General features: G+C 44.3%; 1 protein-coding gene across 2 annotated transcripts in view; it reads left to right on the forward strand.

Annotated features, from left to right (window-relative positions):
* Positions 1-20,935, forward strand: part of LOC8031820 (bifunctional purine biosynthesis protein ATIC) — a 60,874-nt gene that overhangs the window by 1,090 nt on the left and 38,849 nt on the right. For both annotated transcript variants that reach the window (XR_003917328.4, XM_029972314.4), the window contains exons 2-5: positions 7,066-7,192; positions 8,348-8,424; positions 8,934-9,000; positions 14,484-14,572. Coding sequence is in view for 1 of the 2 variants with exons in the window: in XM_029972314.4 (XP_029828174.3) it covers positions 7,066-7,192; positions 8,348-8,424; positions 8,934-9,000; positions 14,484-14,572 (360 nt within the window). In the remaining variant the exon portion in view is untranslated. The remainder of the gene's footprint in view (positions 1-7,065; positions 7,193-8,347; positions 8,425-8,933; positions 9,001-14,483; positions 14,573-20,935) is intronic.

Below are 20,935 nucleotides of genomic sequence, written 5' to 3' on the forward strand. Positions count from 1 at the left end.
TTACCTCTGTCGTCTGCTTTCACTGCTTGGTTCTCGTAGGGAACCAAGCAGTGCTTACATACCGTTTGTTAAGATCAACTAAATCATTGCGGTTCTTTGGTATCGCAACAAAATGAAAGATGAACAAGCCCGCGACAACATCTTAGTGGTGTGCAATTTCTCTCATTTGCGAGATAAAAACGCCATCACACAAAGCTGCTCTCATGCGACACTTGTAGTTAAAGTCCACGGTCTGGGAACAGATTCATAAACTAAAAATTGCTGCCAAAGTCACCTCAGCAAAAGAAAAAAACAAATGAATGCTCGGAAACCGTCTGTTTCGGTGGCATATTCCCTTAGTTTTTTTGTATTTGTTAATCAAAAAGAATATCAAAACCCTATATGAATTTTAAGCATATCTGCCAATTTTAAAGTCAATAACTAGAATTCTTTGTTTTCGGATGAAAAACACTCGCCAAAAACATTTTCGTGAATTTGGGTTTTTAAAATTTTCATTTAACGCTACTGTATGTCATTGAAGACCCATACAGAGGTGAGCATTTGTGATAACAAGCTCAACAGTGATTTAAAACATTAAACAAAAAACAAAAAAAGAAAGGTGGCATTGGTACGACGTTCAATACGACAAGTAGCACTAGACAAAACTGGTGAATTTTATTGTGGAAAGAAGTATAGATAAATACAATGCTCAAGCATAGAAGTGAAATCCTCGGCAAAAGACTGCTCTGGCATACTATTTAGGATTGTTTCTGATAACTTATTCCATTCGTCGATACCGCCGAGAAGAAAGAACTTTTAAATGTGTGGTTGTTGGCTGAATACGGTGTGATTGTCTTCCATTCTGATGTTAGCCTGAGACTGAGGCAGGAAAAGAGGAAGTTTCAAAGTAGAAGAAAAAGGAACAGTCAAGGATACGTCTCTAACACAGCTACACTGTTCCTTTTTCTTCTACTTTGAAACTTCCTCTTTTCCTGCCTCAGTCTCAGGCTAACATCAGAATGGTTAATTTCCACCAGCTCGCCTGCGCACTCACTACAATATCAGTGATTGTCTTGTTGTGGTTGGTTTACCTTGCATGTAAGCTGGGGGAAGGGGCTTAAGGTGTTTTTCTTGTGCTGTATTCATATGATGTTTGTACAGTGCGTACAAAACCTTTACTTCAATCTTTCAGGGAGTCAAATGCTGCATTGTGACAGACTCCAGATTTCACTGTCCCAATGCAAAAAATGAGCACGCAGTGTCAATGATCCTGAGAAAATTCCAGCCAGTTTCCTTTCCAGTCTCCGAACGTTGACAAAATGCGTCTTGACGTTTATCTCGTCAAGGTTTAGGTCCTTGTACTTCTGGGTCATGCCAAAAGTCATTTGTTCCTCTTAGGGGATGAAGGGTTGTGCTTCTGTAGCAGTGAAAGCTATGAACCATAGAGGTTTCAAAGAAGGGGAAAAGGGGAGTTGAAGCTTCTGTACTGCGCCTTTTACCGCTCCACCATGTGCAGCCATAGGGTAAGCGTGGTGGAATAGGCTGGGATGTAAACAAGTTTCCTTGAAACTATCTCCAGATGTTTAGTAATTTTAGAGTATCGATGTTTATTGAAGCAGCACTTATTTGCAAGTTTTGTTGGGCAGATTAGTACTGCCAATGGCAACTGTGCTAATGCCAAATCCAGCTGAAAAATTACTTTTTGTTACAAGCACGTTTTTTTAATCACACTTTACATTGAGATATTATTTATTTTTAGACTGTATGAAATACAGGAAAATTAAAATTTTGGAGACTTGCAGATCCAAGTAAAATAAACTGAATTTTCAACAAGAAATAAACTCCGAAAAACACCCTCCAAATTCGGCAAAAAATAAACTCCAAAAGCATGGAACCCTAGTCATAACGCACATTATCGAATTTTATTACGGTAGCGTGTTGATATGCACAAAAACCCATTCTCACGCCTGGCAAATACTATTTTATGCAAAGACTTAAAGGGGCGGTGCAACGATTTTATGATTAAAAGAATTTGCATCTCGTCATTTTTACGTTGTTTATCGTGTCCTGGAGGATAGGGAAAATATCTCCTTCATTAAAAAATTTGCGATTCCTCTGAATAATTGCAAAGCCAAATTCAAGCTTTTTCCCCCACCTGCAGCCGCTAGTGGCAGCCAAAGGAACTACGTTGAGAAGCTTACGTGACCTCGCTCGGCTCTAAGCTGCAGCATAACGCCTGCTAATGTCAGCAGAGAGAGGGAGAGAAAGCGTCCTCCGAGAGAGCACACGGGAAGCTACACAACACCCCGACTTACGTCACTAGGGGGGACCAGGTGTAACCCTGAAGACTGGGAGTGAGTTGAGGGGTGCCAGAAATGCCAATATTTATCTTTTTTTTACATAACAACTAAGACACGCAGCGAAATCGGTTTTCTGTCCTTTACTTCACAAGTTTCAGAGGGCAACTTCCACAAATTTTAGACCGAAGTCCGGACATCATTGCACCCGCCTTTAATTTTCGTAAATCACCTACCACGCAAAAAAAAGTTTGTCGGTGCAAGCAAGTTGGGCAAAGTATCAATATTGCACAAACGAGTTTAAAGTTTTGTTCAGCATCAGTTTAAATTTGCACATGCACACATCCATAGGAATTGATTGTAGGTTCCCTATCGATAATATATTAAAAATATGACAAGCCTACCTGAACTACTTTACTCCGCGCGCCTTCACCACATACCTTGCTGAAGTATAATCGGGTCGTATCTCGCCTTCATGCCTTTGAGAGTTTTTGACATAATAATGAGTTTGTTTCCATGTTTAATGGTGGAGCAAAGGGTAAAAGCCTCAGTCGAGGCTTGACGAGCCCCTTAACACTATACATTAACTTTCCAGCAAAAAACGAAATAGAATAAAAATATTGTTATGAAATGTGTGCACTGTTATTCCAAACAAGAAATCAGAAAAACACGGGAAGAGTACACCTTATCTGACAGCACTAGCACGCACAAAGCATACACAACAAGTTGGGATGAGTCTCTGAAGTCGCTAGTGCAGAAAAAACGAATGCAAGGCCTTGTAGAAGACGGTGTCTAAGCAAAGTTATTTTTCTATAAGGGAGTTTAACAGTTGAGTTATAGTATATTGTGGAATTGGAATCCCATATTCAGTATGACAAGGTATGACCCTCCCTTACTCCATGTGTGTAATTAAGTAGACGGGTTGATTTGGTGTCAATACCGGAAGGTTTGAGAGGGATTTATAGTGCTTTCTTAATTTTAGTTTTAAACTCTGGCATAATCTATTCGTAGAGGTTATGCATTTTTAGCACCTTAAATTTCTCAGACTATCTGTATGAAAATTATAAGGTACATTAGATATTTTTATAACTTTTTTCTGCAACAGAAATTTTTGCAAATTCGTAAATGTTGTATTACCCCAGACGAGGTTGCAATAGTTGAGGTAAGAAAACGAAAATAAAGAATTGTACATAATATTTTCTCATTGACTGGGAATGTTTTACCGTTACAAAATGTCAGTTTTGTAGTGCTTGACAAATAAGTGATTACCGTAGAATACCGTGCATCCGCCCATCATACCACACTAAGCACCCATACCCAAATTTGTAAGATCTGAGAAAATGTGCTGAGTACATTGATACATAAAATTCATGACCGGACAAGCACCCATCCCCCATTGTTTCGCGATTATCTCCAACTTTTGAGTGGGCGCTTGCCCGGTATTTTACGGTTATGTGGCTGTCCCACGACACATGTTCAAAAGAAATGACTCCAAGACTTTTAAAATTACTAATGATTTCAAGTGAGGTAGAGTCAAGCATGGTAATTCTGTTTAAAGTTGTTTATCCAAAAAATAATAGCTTTAGTTTTATCAGTATTAATTTTTAAGCAATTGTCTCTTGCCCATGCTCCTAGTTTGGTCAAAGTTGCATTAGCAATCGTAACAAGATCACAAATTTTAGGTGAACAAAATAAGCTACTGTGATCAGCATATACAACGAATTTTGCAGAGCCTATGTTTACAATGTCATTTATGTACATATTTTTAATATGTACATAATATGTACATAATATGTACATAAATGACATTGTAAACATAGGTAGGAACCAAGAATACTTCCCCAATGGACACCTGGGTGAATAGATTTGGCATTAGAAGAATATTGGATATGATTTCGCAAGTAGGATTTTAAAAGCTAGCTTTAAAGGTAACCCACGGATACCATGAAATTCGAGTTTTGAAGTAAAATATTGATTGATAGAATCAGAAGCTTATGTCAAATAAGAGAATACTCCTAAAACAAACCTTTCCCTTGAAACTTTTTAAAATATATTCTTTTTGTTCTAATAGTGCTAACTCAGTTGACCGGCATTTCTTAAAACCAAATTGTGTGGATGTCAGCAAATAACATTTATCAGAGAGCTGTAGTAAACAAGCCAGTATGATTTTTTCCAAGCCTTACGAGTATAACAAGAGGATAGAAAGTCTATAGTTGCTGAGGATCTTCTTTTTCTGTATCGTCTCAGGAAACACGCCTGTTGTCGAAGACAGATTAAAAATGTCACATAAACAAAAATTAGGTCAAAAATGAAAGAAAAAAAAAAAGAATTGCTACAATCATATGTTTTCATTTCCTAACAGAGGAAAATTCCCTGTAGACTTGTAATCCATGCAGTCCTTGTTCAACTGGGTTACGGTGGCCTGATCAGAACCAGCAGCAATTGCCCCAATCCTTTTTCTCAGGGGGACTTATCAAATAAAATTACTTCAAATTTTAATTTTTTTTTTTGGGGGGGGGGGGGGTGATTTGTGACTGTGGTCACAAGTAGTTTTTACCTTAAAATCACTTTTACCTGGCTACAAAAGTTTACCAATTTACGGAGATTATTCATTGTTTCATTTAAACATGGACCCTGATCCGCACTTTGACGACCTTGCGGAGGACAATATTTATTTATTTTGCACGGGGCCATTACAGAGGGGAGTGGGAAGTTAGAAATACAAAAATGAAACACAATAGAAACAACATAGATATTCAAACAGTAGGGAAAAAAACAAATTGTGAGCCATTCCACTCTGTGAAGGCGATTGGCCAGCGAAGCTGTAGAGCACCGTCACAAATGATTAATCAAGAGACACACAAAAACACTTCACCAAATGTTTATTTACAGTATATATACTTCATTTTGAAATGGTAGTGATGATTGCTTGGTGATCACTATGATATACACTAATGGGTTCCAGTACAACTTTGGTGAGATTTTTTGCTAAGGTTAAATCTATGCATATAATGCTTTACATATACAAGAGCTGCTGCTTTTAAATATGTAAAGCAGCGACGTCACCCGGCTCAAGCAGGAGAAGGCCCATTGTTCTTCTCGCTTATCAATCGTTTCAAAGTCTTTCCTTATCAAAATACATATCGAGGTGATGGGGCATATATGCATTTCCATACAATGAAGCACTTTTAGATGCATTTTCTGACTTTTGTTTTTGTGCACAGATAACAAAAATGCATGGAACCCTAGTCATGCACAGCTTCGCTATAAAAGAGTGTAGTCAACAATTGATGTTAGTGATGCAGGTAAATGATTCCAATCACTGGAAGTTTTAGGAATGAAGGAGGCAAAAAAAGAATATGTGGCAAAACAGGCACCGACTTGGTGACGATGATCAGTGTGTGTGGAAACAAACGATGGTGGGATTATTAGCTGCGCATTGAGTTGAGGAATATAGTGGTAGATCTTAGGAAAAAGACAAATGCGAAATTCTGCGATGATGCGCTCAGACTTGGAAGTAGTACCTAAGCCATTTTTCATTGATCAGTCGTTTTACAATAGCTTGTCATCTTTTGACGAGGCTTGGAAATTTTCGGTATCTACCACTGGCTAAGTTTAGTACTTCATAAATAGACCAAGTCAAGCTTCAGCCAAATGCTTGAATCGAGCTGGTGAAAGAAAGCACAGTTTTCTGTGATTATATATATGCTTCCAACCTGTCACACTCAACTAGAAGGTTTTTACTGTCAAAAATGCACCTTGCATTTATATCTAACACTGATTTTATGCAAGAAATCTAGGTGTTTCGCTTGCTAAACGATAAAACCGGCCTCCTTTCGTCTGTTGTTTTGCCTGATCAGCATGCCCCCTATAGTTTGCTTGAATCATCAGCACGGTAACCCTAGGGGATTTTGGGTCTGTAACATGTAGGTGATATATACAGTATCACGTGACATCACGGTGTCATGTGAAACCTTTATGTGATGCTGTGACGTGACGCGACATTTCATAGTTTCACATCCCACATGATCCGAAACTATAAATTGGTCAGTGTAGGGTGACAAAAGTGGATTCCTCTCACAAATTTTAGCTTTTGTTGGTCAAAGTAGATAGTAGCTGCCAGATGTTCTTGGTAGCTATAGTCCGACCATTTGCTAGCACACTTATTTCTGCTCCACACAGTGCAAAGGCGTCAGAAAAAGGGCCTATCCCCCCACGCCCTGCCCCCAGATATCTTTACTGTAAACAGTTCGGGGGAAGGGGAGAAAAATCCCCCTTGCCCCTCCCGTCGCCCATCATTTTCCAAACATTTCTGACGCAGTATGCGGGGGAATGTTCGAAGAAAGCTCAAGCACTTTTAAAAAGGTTAGGAGCGATCTTATATAGTTCCTCGTCTCCTGAATTCAGTAATTGCACTGAAATTGGATAGTGTCTAGCATAAACTTCCTTTATTTAGGAAAAACATGCAGCAATTGAAGTCCAGGGTGTGCAGCAAACACCTCTTCCTCCTGTTATCTGTCAGAGGTGACATTGTTGGCATCTCCCAGCCAGATGAAAGCCAAGTATCGCACCTGACCCTACCAGTGACATCCCTTTTGTTCCTTTCCTGCATGCACTTGGTGGGCAGCAGCTGGGACTATCACAAAACCTTAATCTGCAAATCGGTGTCACGTCAAAGAATCCCCCGGTGGTTGAAATTAGTGCCCAGTTCCCCGCTGGGGTGTGCCAGATGCCCACTGTCAGTTTGGCATATAAAACCCCTAAATTTGATTCTGTGTTCCCCATGCAGCTATCCTCAGTGTGTCCAACAAGGCGGGACTGCTGGACCTGGCCAAGAAACTACAGCAGGCCGGGCTGAGACTGGTGGCTTCGGGTGGCACTGCCAAGGCCATCAGGGAAATCGGCTTGCCCGTCAAGTTAGTGGTTTTCTGCTTGTGCTCTGGCAGCACGCTCTGGCCTTTTGACTGCTGTGGAAGAACTTCCAGTGCGTCCGTCAATCAACGGCACCACTGTTAACCTTAGTGTCCTAGAATGCAGGGTAGTGGCGTAGATTACGACAGGTGTCTACACCGGCATATCAACAGTAAGATTGCACACGTGCACGGCGATAGGTGCAAAAATGTGAAATTTAGGTGCTGCTTGGTAGTTTGGGTTGTGAAAGAAATCACAAAGGATGAATTAGGGTTCGAAATGCAGCTCGCAGGCAGTGCTTGTTTCCTCTAAACATTTGTCCTGCCTTTGCAAATTTCTTTTAGCCTTGACTTTGGAATGCTGCGAAGAAATCCTGTCTTCTGATCCCTCATGTCTGTGCAGTGTGTTTTGCAGCCAGACCAGTAGCTGTTCTATCACTATCTCGCCAACGGTATTCAGACTTTAGCTCTATGCGTCCACCATCTGCACAACCATAAAAACGCGTCAAATTTGAAAGATAATCCAATTAAATGTGGAATTAGGATATCATGATTGGGTCGTAGATGCCATGGACATTTAATATATTCTAACAAATAGAATAGCGGACGAATTTGAAGCTGAAATTAAAGGTTTAATCGCCTATAAACATGCGTAGAAAATTGCCCCATATCCTGTTACGGCAGAAGACTGACCTGAAGTGGCGTGTCACCGCTGTTTTTTTTACATGCGGTATGTTTAGGAATGTTCTGAACCACAGCACATGATGACAGCTGAGAATGGTCTGGAGCTTTCCAGACAAACATTAATTGAGAAAAGGAAAGAACCAGGCCAAGCAGGGTTCGAACCCTGTACCTCCACCTGGTGGCCGCGTGCGTTGCCAATCCCATCACGCACGCGGCAATATAATGCAACAAAAAGAACACAGTTGCCAATGGCTGAAAATGCCCGACACACTCTTGGCTAAACTCAGCGGACTGTTCTGACGACTGCAGTGCTGCACACGTTGTCTACGCGTGCGACTTCAGAACTATATTGCCGTGCCACGCCGGTCCCAGCACTACCCCGTATTCTAGTACACAGTAGTTAAGCGGGTGGGAGTTGTGGGACCCATCCTGGAACGGCGTGTACCACTGCCTTTCTGCCCTTTCTTTCGACCGCAGGGATGTGTCCGAGATCACAGGGGCTCCCGAGATGCTGGGCGGCCGTGTTAAGACTCTGCACCCTGCAGTTCACGGAGGTACGCGCTGGCCGTGCCGCGAAATGCCGCCCCCATGTGGGGCAAAGAACGCCGGGTTGAGCTGATGATCTTTGCAGGCTTTCTAGAATACCAAAGTTTTTCCGAAAACAAAAGCTCTATATTGGACAAAGGGTATATGAAATGGGCTTGCATCCATTCAGTTGGAAAAACTTGATTTGTTGCTAAGACTGCAAAATGGGTTAGCAGCACTGGAGAAGAAACAGCAGTGCTATCTCTGCCTGATATAGTACCATCCACTTGTGGATCTGAGAGATTTTTCATTTGGGTGGCTAGGATGCACGCTTGTCTCCGTTCTTTATACGTGGTAAGTGGAAAGGCTTCCCGTATTATTCGGGGAGTGCAGCAAAGACTGCGTGTGCTTAAGAAGCTTATAAAATTCAATAACCTTTTGGTATTCACCAGTTTTGAAGGTTTGGAATTGCGGCGAACAAATCTATCGGGGCAGTAGTCTATAAAGTGTTTTTTTATCGTCTTCCCTCTCCTTCCAGGCATTCTGGCCCGCAAGATTGACAGCGATCTCGCCGACATGAACAGGCAGGGCTACGAGTTTGTGAGGTGAGCGGGACCCCTGCCACATTTCAAATGCAGGGGGGAACCTTCATTGCAAAGATTACAGAGGGGCTGCTCACTTTCCCTTAGTGTGGCATCACTCCATGTGACTGATTTGAGTCTCTTTTTAAGCATAGTTAAGCAGTGCACAAGACAAACAGAGCACAACGCTGATTTACAACTGTCCTTTATTTGCGACGATACCATGGACACCAGCCCAAAAAGTTGTAAGTTAGTGCTGTGGTTTGTTTTTCTTGTCAATGTTTTAGGCATTATTTGTTTTGCTATGGCTGATCAGTGAACTACAGTCAACTTCCTTGGAATGTGAGGATCACGCTCTCATTGTTTCGGACCTAGAACTCCAGTGGTAGAAATGATACAATGCTGTCTGACTGGTTACCAGGGTCATCATGCGCACTGAAACCTCTTTGGCAGCCACCTCCATACAGGCAGTGTTTGGTGCGCACTATGGGGTCGTGGCAGACACGTCCATGTCCAGCATTTTCTTGCCACCAGCACCTTTGGAAATCATTTTATTGCCTTGCTTCAAGGCAAATCTTTCTCATTTCATGAGGTTCCAGAAATGAGAAACGGCCATAAAATGCTGCACTCAAAGCTGTTATATTATGCAGTTTCTCGTTTGCAAAATTGTTTCAACATTAGGGACCTGGTGAGTGCTGGTGGTGGTGGGTTAGGATGTAGCACCACTTGGTTAGCTAATAACACATACTGTTCAGCTTGGATCGGCCTAATTTGTAGCAGCATCAAGCAGTCTTCTTGCTGGTGTAAAAGTGGTTTCGCAGCGATGCTACTCTGGCTGCCAGGTGCTTGTTTCCAATATGCGAATTATTAGTGTGAGAAAGTTGGAAAAACAAAGATAGCAGCAACGTTAAAGGGACAATGAAGACAATTTTATTTAATTTTTTAAATGGTGTTTTTATGCTTCTTGGGAACATAGCATGCTGCCCAATTTTTTTCTAGACATTTGTGACACGTATTACTGTGCCTACGAAAGAAGTAAAGAAACCGAAACTGAACAATCTCCATTCTCGTTTCTGGGCCTCCAAAAACGGAGGTGAGCTGAGGAGTGACGTCAAGTGTGAATAGTCGGTATCGGTAGTATTTAGGAGATCAAGACCCTGGTTACTGCGGTGGGTTATAGCAGTGCGGTGGCGCGGTCGTTTCGTCAAATCTGTGAACATGAACGGCAATGCCACTCTCACGAGCGAGTTCGAGCTTCCGTTCAGTGACCCAACACCAACGGAACTGGAGTATGTGTGTGGCGGCCTCCGCCATCACCCGAGGGAGACCGGCCAGCTGGTAACGAGCGGCCCGCATGCCGAAGTGCCCATAGTTGCTCGTTGGCCGTTTCGCGTCCAGCGTAGCAAAGAAAAAAAAGGTGATCCGATTGTCGTGTTGTTTGTCCGATTAAAAAATACCGCATCTCCACATGGTGAATGATGTTGATTGGGGCGAAGCTCGGGTGGTGCTGATGATACTGATTTTGGTCATAGGTAGTGCTGATGGTGCCGTTTTCATTCATGTCAGTAGGAGAATGTGGGGTTTTCTGCTTTTTCTTTTTTTAAGAAGACAGATGGGATGGCAATTCGGAACCCCCTACTCCTTTTTTTACTTCTTTTTCTTGATACTGATTTTGGCCATAGGTATACTTCGTTTCAGCTTCGGTCCAGACGCAGCCAAAGCTACAAGCGCGAGCTCCGGGCTTTCAGCATCCCTGGCAAGCACGTGCACTCGTGCAGTGCAAGCACTGTTCTGGGCCACATGCTCGCGCTTGTAGCATCGGCTGCGTCTGGACCGAAGCTGAAACGAAGTATAGTGCTAATGGTGCTGTTTTCATTCATGTCAATAGAAGAATGTGTGGTTTTCTTTTTCTTTTTTTAAGAAGACAGATGGGATGGCATCTCAGTGCCCCCTATTTTTTTTCTTCTTTTTTTTTTTCTTCTTTTTTTTCTTTTTTTTTTTATCTTTATTCATTTTTCTTTTTTCTTGCTCTCGCTGCTGAACTTACGAGCAAGAGCTCGTGAGCTCCTGCTCGTGAGCTCTCAAGGCACGCCGGACGGCTAGCCCCTAAGGAGCTTCGCCCCTAAAAAACAATTATGCTGCTTTATTTACGGTTTAGTAATCATTTCCGGTCCGATTTATACTTTTCATGGTTATTCTAGCGGAAATTAGAACAGTATTTCTAGAAATCGCGAACCAAAACGCGATTGAGGGCATGTCTCTCGTTTCATCCAATCGCTGACGCGTCTCTTGTGACGTGGCGCTCCTTGGCCCCGCATTGGTCACGTGAGCTCCGCTTCTGCTGGCTTCTCCCGCAACTCTCGGGGCGTCACCCCAGTCGATCCCGGTGCAATTATTACCGCGACTGTTTAATTGATCTGCGCGGCACACAAGCGCCGGTTCCGGCTGAAATTTGGGCAACGTGGCCCGAGACGTGCCTGGAACCCAGTTCAGTCGTCAAAAAAATGTCTGAAATTGCCTTCATTGTCCCTTTGAACTGGAACACCACTCATTGAGGTAAAGGTGTTCTTGCTTGCGACACAAGTACTATACTTCTGTGGCCATTGTTTTTCATGGTGATGTCTTTTGTGCTGTAGGCCGGGCACAATTGTTTTGTCTGTGAGACAGGCCTTATTGGAAACTTGCAAGTCTTACTCGATGACCAATGGGGCTTTTGGTCTTCTGGGATACCGCATGGGATATCTCCTGCACAAAAATGATGTCTCCTCAGAAGAAACGAGGCAGCCTCTGCTGGGGGGGTCACTAGCTGCGACTTGCATCAACATTGCGCCAAAAGTTAAATTTACTTTTTCGGTATACTAAAAGCTGGGGTCCTATTGCATTGCTGGATTGTGTGAGTTTCCAGTATTTCCGATTATGGTTTCGAATCACATACTGTTTGATTTGTTTTTGTTTCAAACATGAACTTTGTATTATGTTGCAAATAAAACGATTCTATTCTAATTTGGCAGGTTAGTGAGCTCTACTAAGTATGCTTTAAACTGCACATTTGTGTACTGTGGTGGAGAAACACCTCCAGCACCCACATAACAAAACATCAAATTTTGTATCCAAACTTATATTGTACCATATTTCAGTGGAACACTATATTTGGCTTGCTTCTCATTCCATATGTAAATTAAACATTCACAGATGTTCATGCCACGTCCTTCATTAATTGGCATAAGTTACAACTGCACTGGGCTTTTCTAGATCAAAAGAATGGTTCTTGTCACAGCATTGTTTTTGCTATTGTTCGTGCTTTTAATCACAACTGAACAGCTATTAGTTTTTGATAGAACAAAACCGCTGTACAATAAATGCTAATGCCTAGTGAAGGCATTATTTTTTAGTTGGACAGGTCAATGCACAAACCTTAACATATTACTTGCTTTGGAATGAATGAGTAAAGTGAATACTTTTTTGCAGCTTCAAAACAAACTTTTATCTGCTCCGTTAGGTGGAAGAGGGTTGTAATTACTGATTCACTTCCCAGCCGGTGTCAAAAGGATTGGTGCTGCTGTCTGATGGTGCTGTGCGGACAAAAGCAAACTTCTAAATCTCCTCTTCGTACCAGGCTGTCCTTTAGGACCAGAGTAAGCCATTGCGGCCAGTAAATTGTGACGGCCTGGAGCTGAGTCTGTTGGTTTGACATGCTTCCTTGAATGCCAGCTGAACGTGAAAACCAACTCCTTCGCTTTTCCTCTACGTTCAGCTGGTATTCAAGGAAGCGGCCAGTAAAGTCTGCCGTTCGACCGAAATGTTTGCTTGCTCCATGTGTGCTATGGCAGTCTCTAGCACGGTGGAAGCTGTACGGGTGTGGACATTGCACACACTGCAACTGACTAAAGTCCTCTCGTCGCCTCAGTTGCAAGCAGTGACTCTCCGATGAACGGCTAGTGGTAGCCTGTTGCGGGCCCGGTTTCCTATGCATCTCTATGGAAGACACGCTTGTTTTTAAAGTCTCTTTCTGTGTGCGCTGCGTCATGTAGAACTTGGCACTTGCACGACGCAGAACTTGGCGCTTTTACTATGCCTGTTGCTTAGACAGAGCATTGTCATTGACCCTAGTTCTGTGCCTTAACGGAGGCAAGAGCACTTTTAGGAATGCGTCGAAGTGGAGATATTGCCGCGCGCCAAGTAGGCAGCGCGGCCGTAGCCTAACGGTTATCGCGCTTGCCTCCCACGCGAATGGCCAGGATTCGATTCCTGGCCGTGGCTACGCATTTTTGTTTACACTGTAATGTGATGTTCTAGTGAATTCGAGAACCGTCTAGCTGATTCAAAGTTGGAATGTTCTACACGTCGAAGTTTCTACGCCGATTATTCCAGAAGACCACTCATGTACATAAGGGGCTCCGCATGGCGAGCCACAGTCAGTTTCGCCCCAGCGTTCGACTCTGCTGTCTCGCCGACTTCGACACCCTCGACGCTCTCTTATTATCTTTTGTACCCTTCAATTTTTGGCACAAGTTCGCCACATTAAAAGTTTATTTCTTCCTTTTTATTTCCTGTTTTTTTGGTCACCACCCGTGACAATATCTCTGGCGCGGTGTTCGAGCCAGCGTTTGATGAGGTCGGAGCAATTGTGCCAAGCGGAAAGCGCACGCGCCGAAGTGCCATGACGAGGCACTTTTTTAGAGCGCAGCTCTTAGGGGCCCGTTCCCAGCCTGAGCGGCGTCGGCGTAACCGCACCCCTCCCCCTCCTCCTCCCCTCATTGTGTAGTATGGTCCGGGCGGGTCACGTGACCTCGGGGGAGGGGGTCACATGACCCGTTTCCAGCCTGTGCGGCGTCGGCGTCGCCCCTCCCCCTCCTTCTCGTCCCCCTCCGCTCCTCTTCCTCCCCCCTCCTCCCCCCCAAGGTCACGTGACCCCGGGGGGTGACTCCCCTCCCCCCGCCGAAGTCACGTGACGGCCCGCCCAAGGTCATGTGATCCCGTTCCCTCGAGGTCACGTGACCCCCCGGACCTCTGCCCTCCTTCTCCTCCCCCCCCTCCTCCTCCCCTCATTGTCTAGTATGGTCCGGGGGGGTCACGTGACCCCCCGCTGAAGTCATGTGACTTATTTTCAGGAAACAAGCTACACAAGTACTCGGAAGAGAGGGAGGGGGAGCAGGAGGGGAGAAGGACTAGCAGGCATGATCACGAGGGAGGAGGAGGAATATACCCTCCACTCCTCCTCCTCAAGAGCTGCGCTCCAATTCGGCGTTACAGGAAGTTGTAAACGGCTTTCACTTTTTTTTTTCTCAGTTGCACCGTATGGTTGGTGGAAATGCCGTCTGAGTAGGCTGCTGGGGCGTACGCCAATGGGACTTCATCTGGTCGATCGCGTTGCAGCGTTTGCCGTGCTGCGTGTCCACACTGTATATCTTGCACCGTGCCTCGGAGTGAGGCTGAGTCAGTTTGAGGCACGGCCCCAGTATTTTCCTGGCCTGTGGGGTTGATGTGTGTATGTGCTGTGTGCCCAGCGTGGTGGTGTGCAACCTGTACCCCTTTGTGGAGGCCATCTCCAAGCCAAACACGACTGTGGCAGAGGCTGTCGAGCAGGTGGACATTGGTGAGTGACACTCCTGGGCCGAGGACCAACTTCTGGGAGATTGCAGTGCAAGCGGGGGAGGCTGCACTTTTCTAAAGTGCAGCCTCGCAGGCATGAGGCCGCAGTTTATAGAGAAAAAACTTTAATGATGGAGCTAGGTAGAAGTTACGTTTGTGATAGCCGAGCATCCGATTAGCATTGTTAGTCACGTAATTAACATGCAGCTGCCAGGAAAGATTGGTGCTTATGATAATGCCCAGATACGTGTTTGAATCTATAAGCTGTAAGGGTGTGTGATAAAGGTTATAAGTAGCAGAGAATTTAGCCTTACATGTGATACATATCTTTTTGCATTTGGTAATAACATGCTACATTGACCAGAGTTCACACCGCCGCAAAATTGAATCTAGACCATGTTACAGTTTTTGTGAGTTTGAATTGCTTGATATAACAAGGTAAATGGCACAGCCATCACCTGAGCATTTGATTGAAGAAGAAACGCAAGTGTTGAAGTACTATAAATGACTTATTAGAGCGCAGCTCTTAGGGGCCCGTTTCCGGGTTGAGCGGCGTCGGCGTAACCGCGCGGTGCATCATGGGAAATGTCCCATAATGCACCGCGCGAGCCCCCCACCGGGGTCACGTGACCTCGTGGGGGGGGGGGCACGTGACCCCCCCGAGCTCACGTGACCCCGGTGCATCATGGGAAATGTCCCATAATGCACCGCGCGAGCCCCCCACCGGGGGTCACGTGACCTCGGGGGCACGTGACCCCCCCGAGGTCACGTGACCCCCCGAAGTCACGTGACTCCCCTGAGGTCACGTGACCCCCGCCGATGTCGCGTGACCCCCCAATGACGTCATCGTCACTGATGACGTCACCGGCATCTACATCGTCATCGTCATCATCACTGATGGCGTCACCGGCATCCACATCGTCATCGTCATCATCACTGATGACGTCACCGGCATCCACATCGTCATCGTCATCATCACTGATGACGTCACCGGCATCCGCATCGTCATCATCACTGATGACGTTACCGACATCCGCATCGTCATCGTCATCATCACTGATGACGTCATCAGTGACGTCACTGATGTCGTCACCGGCATCCACATCGTCATCGTCATCGTCACTGATGACGTCACCAGCATCCGCATCGTCATCGTCATCATCACTGATGACGTCACCGGCATCCACATCGTCATTGTCATCATCACTGATGACGTCACCGGCATCCGCATCGTCATCGTCATCATCACTGATGACGTCACCGGCATCCGCATCGTCATCGTCATCATCACTGATGACGTTACCGACATCCGCATCGTCATCGTAATCATCACTGATGACGTCATCAGTGACGTCACTGATGTCGTCACCTGCATCCACATCGTCATCGTCATCATCACTGGTGAAGTCATCAGTGACGTCACTAATGACGTCATCGGTACCCGCATCGTCATCGTCACTGATGACGTCATCAGTGACGTCAGTGATGACATCATCGGCATTTGGGGGTCACGTGACCCCCCTGGTTAGTTGAACCCCCCCCCCCCCCCAGTGCCCTTCCCTCCTCCTCCTCAAGAGCTGCGCTCTAATTCGGCGTTACAGGGAGTTGTAAGCGGCTTTCACTTTTTTTTTTGCGGGCTCAATATTTCACGATTTAGGTCAAAGCTGAGGTTTTGGAATAATTCGCGGGTTCTAATTTTTGCGATGCGGGGGGATCTCAATATAGATTCCAATCTGTTTACATTTAACCAGAGTTGTTCACAGGACCTATTTTTCACAAATTGTAGGCAATTCGTGAAATTCACGAAAATTGGGTCCTTGCAAAAATTGGGTCGCTTGCAGTAATTAATATAAAGTAAAAGAAAAGTAAGGGACCTAAGACGGACCCTCGAGGTACACCAAAAGAGACGGATACTAGAGAGGAGCTAGCGCCATTACACATTACAAATTGAGAGCAATTGGTTAAAAAGGAAACAATTAAACACATTAGAGTCAATGTAAAGTTTGCTTTGCTTAAAGGAACCATGAAGGCAATTTAATTTTTTTTTTAAAAGGTGTTTTCGGAAGCCATTGGGGTCCTGGCATGCCACACAATTTTTTCTAAAACGTTGTAACTCTTATTTCTGTACCTGTAAATTAAATTTGCGAAACCGAAACAAACATTCAGATTTCTTCCCTTTTTCGCCTCTGGAAAGAGAAGTGACGTCAGGGAGCACTGTCGGTATCGGTAGGATTTACTGCACACTCAGTGTGGTTCCCGTGGTTCGCTCTAGTGCACGGCGGTCTGTGAAGAAAACCTGGAAGAAATGGACGACAACGCCACGCTCGCAAACGAGTTTGAGCTCCCGTTCAACGACTTCACGCCGACTGAACGGGAGATGCTGCTAAGGACGCAGAATTCTGGATTGGCGACTGATGCAGCAATGCTGCGCATTGCTGCATTGGTCGGCAGTTTATGCAAACTAACGTCGCCTGATCGACCGCACGTCTTTAGCCGACCTTTCGCGCAACCTACTACTGCACATAAACGCGGCATGATTGGTGAGACACCAGTTCGCAAGGCGAACACGAGACGACGCACGAAACCAAAACCAAAAGTCCGCCGCCCCCGGCGCTCGTACCTCTTCTTCTTTTTTTTTTGTCCATGGTTGCTCGATGCTTGTTACGCGCCCGAGGTAGCAGTGCGGGATGCGTTCAACCAGTGACAAATGGAGGGATCGCTTCAGATTATGCTTTTATACACGGTATGAAACCTATTAATTCCCAACTACAACTTCAAAATATTATCCAACGTTCAAATAAACTTTTTTCATCACATCTCACCACCGAAATCGAAACCAGGAGCGCGTCTATCGTCTGAACCAATCGCCAGACGAGGAGCCCGTTGTCGTCACGCTTCGGCGCACTTTAGTTCACCTTTCTGCCGCCGCCTCGGTGGGGTCTCAGGCATCGTTCCCTGCGCTATTATTACCGCTCCTGTTTGCTCGATTGGTGCGGCACTCAAACTTCTGTTCGGGCTAGAACTTGGTCAACGGTATCTGGGACTTGCCCTGACATCGATTTCAATCGTCGAATAAAACTTCGAAACTGCCTTCATGGTCCCTTTAAGCGATAGAAGTTTATGTGACACCTTGTCGAAAGCTTTGGAAAAATCTAAAAAGATGCAATCCACTTGAGATCCCTGATCAAGAGCGGTATGAAAATTGTTGGTGATAGGGAGGAGTTCCGTTTCACGAGAAAAATATTTTCTAAAGCCAAGTTGGGCTGGTGAAAAGAACGAACATGTTTCCAGGAAGTTAACGAGTTGCGTATAAATGACATGTTCAAATACTTTACAGAAAATGCTGGTTCGTGAGATAGGCCTAAAATTAATGGGAGAGTGCTTATTACCAGATTTGTGCGAGGGAATTACACCAATTTTCCAGTCGCTAGGTAGAAACGAAATGTTGTGAGATTATTGAAAGGTGTGTGGAAGAATTAGGGAAGAGTTCAGTAAACCAGACGCACTATCAAAGTTTGAATGAAATGCGAACGCTGGAGCGCGTGGTTTTCGACACTTGCTGCGCTTCCTGGAGGAAACTGATAAAACTGCAGGGTGAGGTGCGCCGAGAGGGTGCGCATCCTGCTCCGACGTGTTTGAACCTCTGCCTGCACCACACAAGCTTCGTTGCTGCGCCTGTAGTGCGCTGAAAGTTTTGTCGCTGTTCGGATTTCATTCGAACCCGATAGTATGTTTGTTTGTTTTTCCTATTACATTGTAATTTGTAAAAAGATGTACAATTATCAAATATAAAAATGAAATAAAACGTTGACTCAATCTACTAGCTTTCTGTGTTTGTAAATTTGTTAAATCAGCATTTCTTTGCTATATGGTACTATGCTATGTTGATTGATAAGATTTTTACGTGTTTTTTTCTTTCTATTATATTTTTTCAGGGTGTCTAGCGACCGGGAAAACCGGGAATTGTCAGGGAAATTTTAATTACCGGGAAAAATCAGGGAATTGTCAGGGATATTGTCAAAAAATGAGCCTTGTCAGGGAAAATGAGCCGGAAACGCCATCGAGTTCCCTGAGCAAAGGCTCGACGACTTGGGGGCAGGAAAACAAGGAATAAATTCAGCTTAGAGCGGAGCGCGGGCTCTGCTCACCCGATGTAGACTATGCTACCCGATGCAAAGGGAAGAGCCGACAAATCCAGTCCAAGCCTTGGATTGGATTGAATTGGATTGAGGGCGCAACACTAGGCTAGGTTCAGCTAGAGCTACTAGATTTAGTAACAAATGGGAAGTCGCAGCCTGTATTTTAATCCAAACCTTAAGCCGAAAGTGTGCATCTGGCGGCCATGTGGCTATTTGGTTATTGACAAATGGTTGAGTGTCGTGTTTTCATTGTGTTTCCGGAAGTGGCCTCTTCGCTGACGATGTCAGGGGCAAGAAGATGCTCGTTTCTCTGTGGTGGACGAACCCAAATACTATTTCGGAATATGGAAGTTGTATTCAGCCTGTGCAAAATGATTGTCATAGTGCTCAACGCTCAATGCCTTGTGTTATAATGTCCTTATATATTTAATCACCTCTACAGTGGTCAGGGAATTTCACCTGAAATTGTCAGGGAAAACCTGGAGAAGTCAGGGAATTTCAAAACAATAATTTGCTAGACACCCTGTTTTTTGTGCGTGTTAACTGAGCAATGTGCAAGGGTGGTGGTGCCTCATCGGGTAAATAATTGTTTACCTTTTGCCCCCGCCCACCCACGACTCAAAAAATCCAAAATAAAACTGTTATTAAAAAAAATATATAATAATATTGCTGCATACGTCAGGTGCATGCCTGCTTCACGCTCCCCTTGCCCGGATTTGCGACCAGCCGTTGACAACATGGCGATTTTAAAACTGAATTAGAGTAACAATGTGGGCAAGTTGGTTCTTGCTTGCAGGAGAAATGTGTAGCATACAAAAGATGTGAAGACAAGGGCACGAGATTACATGGAACGAGCACCGACTCAACAATGTTCGTTGTGAGTCGGTGCTTGTCCCATTTGCTTCATTTGTCCCCTTGTCTTTTGCATACTCTACATTCCTCCCGTAAGACTCTTGAATGTCCTAGAGACCGAAAAGCGAGAATGTTTCGTCCCTAGAAGACTGCTGAGAGGAGAGAAAAAGTTGTGAGAAGCTAAGGTCAGTTGCACCTCGATTCCTAATGCATGATGTCTGGTTCCCTCTTGTTTTAGTTACAGGCACAAGTTTGCCCGATTAAACAGATGTCTTCAGTTTCACATTTGTCTGCTTTTTCTTATTTGGAACCTTATGCAAACGTTTTGAATATTTATACTTGCCTGAGGGGTTGCCAGGATTAGCTTGACAGCAATTTCTTTTCTAACATGTTCCAATAGTGTGAGGGCAATAAAAATGTGATCATGTACAAGCACTAACCTCCTTGACAAGCACTAACCTCTTGAGGAGGGACACTACCAAGAAAAAAACAATTTCTGCAAAAGACGTTGATTTTGGAAAATCCACCAACACCTAGAAAGTATTCCCAGAAAGTTAGTTTACACATTAGTTCATTGCATTAGTTTACACTGCATAGTTAATTTTTTATAAATTATTTTCGGTCCACAGATGCTGAAGAAAACGTAGAGGTTGGAGCTCTCAACACATTCTTCTCCGTTCCACTTTGTGGCATATATTTCACTTGAGGAAAACTATTGTTTGTTAATGGGACAAAAATTGTTTTTCCTAGTTGAAATTTTATGGGCAATGCAACTATGGAATTCTTCTTTTTATTTTATAGATGTCTTTTATAAATGACGTTAAAATTTTGTCGACGACATAAAAGGCAAAAAATATATTTGATTTTTCACTGATGTTAGCATGAAATAAATTTTTGAAAATATTTTCACAGTTGCTCTCTCCAGGCATTCTGCTGCAGATCTAGTGAAGAAAAATGTTGGGTAGTATTACATTAGTTTCCTAACGATAGTTTTCCTGCTAAAAACAACTAATTTCTTTTACAATTGATGTACACATATGTAACTTTGCACTGCATTCTGTCTCGCAACTGCCAGTATATACTGTAAATTTGATCCATATTAAGGCAAAGGTTCAAAAGTCGACCCTCTTGGGCAGTGTCCCCCCTTAAAGGCCGACGACCAGACTCCATATTCTGCAAGGCAGAAGATCTTCCTCAGCATGGGGGAGGAGGGGACGGGCAACGGTGGATGGGGCAGAAGGGGGGGAGGAGGAAGCGGGAAAAAAGTGGAAAGTGCGAACTGGTCGTCGGTCTTTAACCATTTTGGACGAGCCTAGCTCGCAACGTGGAATTGTCCCGACACAGTTGAGAACAAGGATGCCTCATCCACTTTTCCC

The sequence above is a fragment of the Ixodes scapularis genome, unplaced genomic scaffold, assembly GCF_016920785.2.
Source record: "Ixodes scapularis isolate PalLabHiFi unplaced genomic scaffold, ASM1692078v2 PGA_scaffold0__279_contigs__length_252992795, whole genome shotgun sequence".
Lineage (NCBI taxonomy): Eukaryota > Metazoa > Arthropoda > Arachnida > Ixodida > Ixodidae > Ixodes > Ixodes scapularis.